This window comes from Daphnia pulex, chromosome 12 (genome assembly GCF_021134715.1).
Source record: "Daphnia pulex isolate KAP4 chromosome 12, ASM2113471v1".
NCBI classification, from domain to species: Eukaryota; Metazoa; Arthropoda; class Branchiopoda; order Diplostraca; family Daphniidae; genus Daphnia; species Daphnia pulex.
The window spans coordinates 9,032,810-9,041,101 of NC_060028.1; the positions used below are offsets into that span (position 1 = coordinate 9,032,810).

The 8,292-nt window shown below is 39.0% G+C and overlaps 2 protein-coding genes across 4 annotated transcripts; one reads left to right on the forward strand and one right to left on the reverse strand.

Annotated features, from left to right (window-relative positions):
- Window positions 1-37: 37 nt before the first annotated feature.
- LOC124209582 (polypeptide N-acetylgalactosaminyltransferase 1-like) lies at window positions 38-2,835 on the forward strand. Its single transcript, XM_046607630.1, has 8 exons — window positions 38-859; window positions 941-1,177; window positions 1,245-1,290; window positions 1,353-1,499; window positions 1,575-1,807; window positions 1,871-1,984; window positions 2,044-2,187; window positions 2,252-2,835. The coding sequence occupies exons 1-8, from the start codon at window positions 38-40 to the stop codon at window positions 2,387-2,389; spliced, it is 1,881 nt and encodes a 626-aa protein (XP_046463586.1). The 3' UTR covers window positions 2,390-2,835.
- LOC124209581 (integral membrane protein GPR155-like) lies at window positions 2,607-6,947 on the reverse strand. Of its 3 annotated transcripts, none has more exons than XM_046607628.1 (13): window positions 6,805-6,947; window positions 6,110-6,232; window positions 5,430-6,045; window positions 5,244-5,365; window positions 4,850-5,171; window positions 4,705-4,788; window positions 4,291-4,642; window positions 4,060-4,227; window positions 3,874-3,988; window positions 3,621-3,813; window positions 3,396-3,556; window positions 3,189-3,329; window positions 2,607-3,116 (listed from the first exon to the last, which is right to left on the reverse strand). In XM_046607628.1, exons 2-13 carry the CDS (start codon window positions 6,199-6,201, stop codon window positions 2,894-2,896), a joined length of 2,589 nt encoding a protein of 862 aa, XP_046463584.1. In that variant the 5' UTR covers window positions 6,202-6,232; window positions 6,805-6,947; the 3' UTR covers window positions 2,607-2,893. The 3 variants fall into 3 exon arrangements, with proteins under 3 accessions (XP_046463584.1, XP_046463583.1, XP_046463585.1); XM_046607627.1 differs by lacking the exon at window positions 6,805-6,947 and adding an exon at window positions 6,359-6,565; XM_046607629.1 differs by lacking the exons at window positions 6,110-6,232; window positions 6,805-6,947 and having other exon boundaries at window positions 5,430-5,577; window positions 5,685-5,826.
- Between the last annotated feature and the right edge of the window lie 1,345 nt (window positions 6,948-8,292).

Sequence of the window (8,292 nt, forward strand, 5' to 3'; positions counted from 1 at the left end):
TCTTTTCTGTGACAGTTGGATTCCTCAACTCTGAACCATGATGCTGAGAATGCTACGAGCAAGAAGGAGGATCTTGAAATATCCTATTTTACTTGTTGTGTTTGGTTTGATTGTTTTTGGGATACGCCAAACACGGCATGATGGATCTGACAGTTCAGGACATCCCCCAGCTGAACCAGCGATCAATGATGGAGGCTTGGAAAAGTTTAATGAAATACAAAAAAAAATCATTCAAGGCCTAGATGCGAAGCCTGCTAAACCACCCATCATTGAACAACCATTTGTTGAACAAAAACCAGAAAAAGTGGTGCCACGGAAACCAATCAAAAGCCCTGCTAATAAGTTTGACTTGGAAATTGCTGCTGATCTTAACAAAATTGAAAATGGCCTTGGTGCTGGTGGCAAAGCGGTGAAGCTTTTTGGTGCAGAGCTGCAAGAGGCTGAAGAAATCATGAAGAAAGAAGCTTTTAATCTATTTATTAGTAATAGAATTTCTTACAACCGAACACTGCCTGACGTGAGAGATTCCATGTGCAAAGGACTTACCTACGACACGATATTACCTAGCGCTAGCGTTATCATTATTTTCACGAATGAAGCTTGGTCTCCGTTAATAAGGACTATTTGGAGCGTCATCAATCGATCTCCTCACCAATTCCTTAAAGAAATCTTGTTGATCGATGACTTCAGCGATCGTGTCGAGCTTCAAGGCAAGCTAGAGAGGTACATAGAAACACAACTCCCCTCCATAGTCAGGCTAGTCAGACTAAAAGAGAGGCAAGGTCTCATAAGAGCTCGGTTGGCAGGTGCAAAAGAAGCAACTGGAGAAGTCATCATATTCCTTGATTCTCACTGTGAGGTAATTAAATTCATATTTTCCCATTCCATTTGTTAATCACTGAAGCAGAAAATAACTTTTTTTTCGTCTTTGCTATTTTAGGCGACTCTTGGATGGTTAGAACCCTTACTACAGCGGATTAAAGAAGACAAGCGTGCAGTACTTGTGCCGATTATAGATGTTATTGACGATAAAACTTTAGAGTATTACCACGGATCTCCGGAAAGCTTTCAGATTGGTAGCTTTACGTGGTCGGGTCATTTTACGTGGATGGACATTCCCAAAAGAGAGATCAAACGCAGAGGCAGTCGAGTGGGACCCACCAACAGTCCGACGATGGTAGGCTACAGAAAAAAACTATTTATAAAAACTTACTTACGTAATCCTGAATTTCGTTAAATTCTAGGCAGGGGGTCTCTTTGCTATTGACAGGCAGTATTTCTGGGATCTTGGTAATTTGAAGGTGCTATGCTAATGTAAATGAAATTATATTCAAATTTTCATTAAATTTCAGGGTCGTATGATGAAGGAATGGATGTATGGGGAGGTGAAAATTTGGAAATGTCCTTCAGAATTTGGATGTGTGGTGGCAGTCTCGAAACCATTCCCTGTAGCCGCGTTGGCCACATTTTCAGGTCTTTCCACCCGTACACATTCCCTGGTGCGTGCAAACAAAAAATCTTCCCTTCTATGTATGTGGTTTCTGAACAGAATTCATTTTTATTTCAAATTACAGGTAACAAAGATACCCACGGAATTAACACTGCTCGCGTAGTAGAAGTCTGGATGGACGATTACAAAGAACTTTTCTACATGCATCGAGGTGATTTAAAAACAATCGATATAGGCGATACCTCTGCACGCAAAAAACTGCGTAAAGATCTGAAATGTAAAAGTTTCAAGTGGTATCTTGAGAATGTTTTACCCGACAAGTTTATCATGACTGAACATTCGCTGGGTTACGGCAGGGTAAAAAACAAAAATGTTAACGTGGCCTTTTCATTTGTTTCAACCTTTGCACATTTCTTTCAGGTTATGAATGACGCTTTTGGGAAGCAATTATGTCTGGACAACTTGCAGCGAAACGAAGACCAACCGTACAATTTAGGACAGTATCCTTGTCATGCTCAGATGGCTATGAGTCAAGTAAGTAATATTTACCTGTCTGAAATCAGATTAGATTTAATTCCCTTTTCATTAAACAGGTTTTCGCTTTAAGCAAGCTGGGCCAGTTGCGTCGCGAGGAATCGTGTGCCGAAGTACAAGATAACGTCTCTGCTGAAGCACCAGTCAAGATGGCAGGTTGCCAAGTGGATCCGCCAGAAGACCAAAAGTGGACGTTGTCTGAGGTTACTTTCCTCCGTTCAGTTTAACAAGAGTAACAACAAATCTCTAACAAAAGTTTTTCTGCAGAACGGTGAAATAATTCACCAGCAAACAGGCAAGTGCTTAGACAGAGGGGACAACATGGAACAGTCTGATGTTACCGTGCGAGAATGCAACAATGGTCCCTCACAAATCTGGAAATTTGATCATTTTTACAAACAATGAAACATCGCAACGCTCTCTCAAAACAAAGAAGAACTTACCATTCTTTACCTCTCGGGAACTGGGCTCGCATTTGAATATTTTTAAAGTCCATCTAAGTCATGCGACAGCTAAATTCCAACTTGAATTCCAAAATTTAAACAATGTTAACATGTCAGATTTTTTTTTTTTGCATTCTCAAACAGATTTTTATCCTAATAATTGAATTGGTAAATCGGTATTTTCGTAATCACTTTATTTTCGTAATTCGACTTGAAATTACTGCCAAGTCTTTTTTTTACGATGGTGCCTTTTTCCATCGCTCAAAGTGGCCTTCATACGTGTTTACAGAAATCCGTTGTTTAAACTTTCCATATTTAATTGGTTTATAATAATTACATATCACTAGGTGTACGGTTACGGTTATTTTTCGCTTTAGCGAAATACACGTAATTGTCATAACCATAAAAGATTTAAATCCATTTCTTTCGTTTGTTACCTGGAGATTCAGACTTGCTAGAATTTCAGTTAAGATGATACGTTGCTTGTGTTTTCTGAAGTTAAGAAGGTGTAGAAGTAGGGTTGATCGTGGAAGTGATACTCGCTTTTAATATGTTTGATGACACGACCGTCAACCAAATGACGTCCATAACGTTGGGCTTCCAATCTGTCACGAGCAAGACCAACCATGATCAACCAATTCACCAGGTCTGATCCAACGAACACGCTTCGGTACGTTTTCAAACGTCTCCTGTAATAATTAATAAATAATGTCATAAATAAAATGCAATTTCAAAATAAGAAACAAATTAGTAGATATTACCGTTTGTCCCGAACAAGATCTGCGATGCACTTGTTCATGTGATAGGTGCGGAACTGCTCACAAGTTAATTTGGTTTCAGGACTGATGGCATCAGAGTGAGGTAGACCCAAAGATTTCGCTCCGTCCCAGAATTGACGCCACCTTTAACAAAATAATAAACATAATACTGTTGCTAAAAAAGAATAGATCGTAGATTGCATTACGTACCTCTTCATTATCGGCGACACAATCAGTTTGTTGTCGAAGCCGAATATCATACAGACCAAAAACCCTTGTCCATAGTTTAAAACGCCGTCAAAGAAGAGCAGCTCTAGGTAAATACCACTAACTCTTTCTACAATGATGGTCCACATACAAAGAGCGATACCCTAAAAAAAAAAACCTTACGCAATATAGAGGGAAGTTCGTGAGAATTTGCAAGAGTGCACTTACGACAAACATCGAGCAGGAAAGGATAAGTAAGAGCACAATGTGCCGAAGGATCTGATACTCCTCGTGTGGATCGCTGGGAGAAATCGCTTCCTCTGGTTCCGAAGGCGATGAATTGTAGCGCTTAACTATTTGCACGCACTGCTGTTGTTTAGTAACGTCACAGTTTGGAGAAGAACAAAATTCTGTCGCACCTCTAAGGAAAAGGATAATTCTATCAAAACAAGTTTTAAGAAAATTTGATATTCTAACACACCCTTCTGCGTCGCTAGCGGAATATAGATCAGTAGACGATGCGTTGGGTAAATCCTCTGCTGCACTTATCTCCGGGTTTAAGAGACCCGTCGTCTCCTCTGGTTGTCTTGCGCGCCCTATATTGGATACAAAATCGTGGGATTTTCTTCAGACACTCATCGTCTAGAATATACAATGGAGAGCTTACCGTTTCTCCGTAAAATATGCCCAAAGTCTTCAATGTCTAAAACAGGAGGGGTAGATTGCGTTGGGACTGGATCACTAGCGTGATCCGATTCGTCATCTATACGAAGTGACTGGTATTCATTGTATTTCTTCCCATATCGCTGCTGCATGATAAGGCTGGTTACGGTAACTGCAAAGAAAAACAAAGAAGCGATAAGAACAAAATTTATTAGAGAGGAACATAAAAATTTACCTAGGAACGATGAAATAAGAATCACAACTGCCACAATCGCTTGCGTTTGACCGTATTGAAAATTAGGGTCAGATTTCTGAGCGTGATCAGTTTCCGTGTCGACAGTTGAGAGTAGAACGGTTGCAATTATAGCAGGAATACCCCAGCCAATGCCGACAAACCATGGTCTTAGTTTGAGGACGAAGCACAAACTGCGAGTACGGAGGAAATAAAGAGAGAGGGCAAGTAGCGCGGTCCACAAACGTGAACCGAAAACTCCTAAGGATATGAAGATAAACTGCAAGTAAAGCTGCCAAGTTTTCTCACAACACCCAAGCGAGGACCACAAAATCACGCCAAAACATCCCAGGAACTTGTTCAAAATTAAACACAGTTTCAGCTATTAATCATTTTGAATTTAAGGTGAGCACTTACTTGAGAAATAACTAAACAGAGAGTGAAGAAATGAGGAATCTTATTGCATTTCCTTCCGACAATGAAAATGCCTATCACCCACGCCTGTTTTTTAAATCACAAGATTAATAATCAAATCGACTTATTAAGACTAAAATTTATATACCGTGGCTATGAGACTGATAATGCTGATATCGAAAAGGAACGAATCTAAATCTTGAATGTAGTTGGATGGACTCAAATTGGTTAGAGTCAACATTTTGGCAGAAATGAACATAAGTGGGGCCGATAGAAAAGTTCCGGCAGTCACTGCACTGGCAACTAGATCCACATCCACGCCAAAGTGTGTAGCGTACACAAATACTCCCGGAGCCGTTGGGAATGTTCCATACAGGAAACCGAAATTAGAGAGGTCTACTGTTTCATTAGCATCGGCGCCGGCATCAATAATGGCAACGAACTCTCTGGTAACTATAGGAAGTACCAAGCTTTGGCATGAAAAGAGCAATAATTAAGTTTTTTTTTTCGAGAGATAAATTACGTCCAATTGATCGACATACCATTTAACACAAATTAAGATGCAAGGTATTACGAGATTGGCGCCCTGAAACTGATGCATTTGACCAACCATTCGTAATCCCAGAAGAAAGAGTGCGGCTGCAGAGAACGCACTTCCGAACACCTGAGGACATTTTCAAAATAAATTTAATTGAATAAATGCAAAAGGAATTATGATTCTTACAAACCTTTAAAATTCCTTCAAGAACAATTGGTAATTGCTGATGGAAAACCAGATTCCCCACAATACCAAGGGTCGTCATGAAAACAACGGGATTGAAGAGGACTTTAACTAGGATGCTTAAAATTAAGTAACTTGTTGACTCTGGTTTCTGCCTGTTAGAATTACTGGAATCATTCATGGGATTAAGCGCTAGAGACATCATCTCTGCTCTACGCTTCCCCAATTCCATGAAAAGAAATGCTATAGGATTCAAAATTACCAATGATATTGGTGCCATCAGGTATAAATAACTAGGGTATGCTGGATGTGATTGGCTGTAAAGGGCAGCTACAATTGGATAGCCTAATGCAAAATCATTAGACTGGGTACAAAAAATTGCAAGGAGCCCTGATTTTGACATGTCAACAGGTCTTGTGACAAGTAGTGTTATCACAAGAACCACAAGGAAAACCGATGTCTTTGCTAAAAGAATGGCAAGTAAAAATTCCCAATTAACTGAGCTAAGATCAAGTGTAGCCATAGACATGAAAATAAGAGATGGTAAAGAAAAGGTTCCTACGAAAGTATTCAATCCTTTGGCTTCTGTGGCTGAGATTATGTTCAATCTTCCCGCCACATACCTGAAAGACAAAATGATGCATGACATTTCACAGAACATGGGAATTCACTCGCAATCATACATACCCACAAAGAATCACAGCGAAACATTCTATTAGAGCTGGATATAAGTTATCAAATGAAACTTCCCCGCCTGAAGGGCTTTCTGTTGGTGTCATAGCAATGAATTTTATAACTGTTGTTCCAGTCCTACAACAAAAGTTAAATATTTTGAACTAGTTTGTTTCGTCAGTGGTTTCGTATTAAGGGTACAGCCTACGCTGTTCAGCCGTCTTCTAACCTACAATGTCCACATGTTTGTGTTTCTGAACCTACCTTTCATGTGAATAAAAGATATGCACTAGAGTTTTCACGAATTTGATTTTAAATCAAAGTTTAGTTTGCTACGTGATATAGTTTGCCATGATAACAGAGAATAGTAGCCTATCGCGAACTGATGACGCGTGAACATAGATATGGACAAAACGGTAAACCGCTAGTACCATTCAATGTAAACAAACTTTCCCTCGGGAGTCGGAGAAGAAGTCATCTATCGGGCGACCTTGGCGGTAACCTAATATTCACGCTTTTTCCTATTTAAATCTATGAACTGTACTGTAGGTCTAGTTAAAGTTCTTTGAAGCTTCAAGTTGTTAAGTTGTTTTCAACAACAACTAGATAGCAAAAATACAATAGCAAAATTAGCTTAGAAAACACAAACGTCTAGGGGCTTTCCCAATAACTTTCGAGAATTACAAAATAAATAAATCGAACCAACTTACAGTTTCTCGAGTTCTAGAAATAGTTTAAGTCGACTTTTCGTTAAAATAGAAAGTTGACTTGTGAATCGATTTTTTATTTATCACTGCGTTTAAACGACTGATGTATTCATGTGAAGAACGGAAAATCAATATGATTCTTCTATATAACTCGCTTCGTAGAACACTGTAACAAATAAACGGGGAGGCATTTCTTATAGTGCCTAATTTTTCGTTGTTATATAACTTATCTAACTCATCACGTGATTAGCCAAGCATGAATTCTAGCTATTGCTAGAATTCCTCATTATTTTCATTGAGTCATTCAACGGTCCCCAAATATTTCAGTGATAAGAAATAAATAATTGGTGACACATTTCCTTATGCTCAAGACGCACGCCTCTCGGTTTAAGTTATTTAACAAATCCAAATGGAAAATTCTTCGGAATTCTATTAGACGTAGAAAATATTTAATGCCTTTTGATACAGCCGATGCTGCTGGTCTCCAATGAGGTTTCACCTGGTTTTACAGGTTATTGCACGAGAAGAATATAAATTGCGACCATGAGCAACTACTTCCATCCATTTAATGGGTTCAGTTATATATATTAAAAAAAAACCTTGAGAGCTCTAGTTGAAAGACAGACGAGAAGAACGACATAATTGGAAGGCAAACTGGATGATAAATTACGGTGAATACAAGTGCAGTATATATACTGGTGTCGTTGATGCTGGGTCGTCTAGGGAAAAGGAACGCATTTGGGAAATAAACGAGAGCTCATCGGTGCCATCACGATGGAAATTGCAGCGTATACGAGCGTGACTGATATCTAAGTAGGTGGCCCATAAATCTTTCCATGGCATTCGGCATTGCACTTTTCATTTCCAAGTCGATACTTTTACCAAGGACTAAGCCGGCGCCACTAGAAAGGAACCTCGATTAATTTCAATGAATAGGACACATTTAGCGATTTGGGAGCGCAAATATATGGTCGATTGGTAGCATCAGGCAATCAAATGTGCCATTCGGTTTTTTTTCGACGGTAATTCAGCTAGACGATAATAAAAGGGTGACGGAATGAATCACCATCAAAAGCCTTGGAAAGAATAAAAAATTTAGTTTCAAATGGGGAAAAAAATGACTTTCAGTTCAATAAAGTTTACTTGTTTGTATATACCAAAGGAGAAGACGAATCGGAAATGAAAAAAAAGGGAAACTCTTGTGATGTCGAGATCCAATTTTCCATTCTGCATGAAGAAACTCTTTATTAAAGTTTCTTTCTAGTCTCCGATAAGACCAGACAATGTTTGAGAGACGGTGTGCACAGTCTTGATTGTAAGGGCATCAGACCAGATTTTGTCCGAGTCGGAGAAAGAAAAGTAAAGTTCTTTTACTTTCCTTTTAACAGTTACGTGTATACGTCGTTTACAGTCCGTATCTGTCATTTATTCTTAGCATCTCAAGACTCAAACTTTGCTCGGCAACACTAACAAATTATCTGACATCAAAAC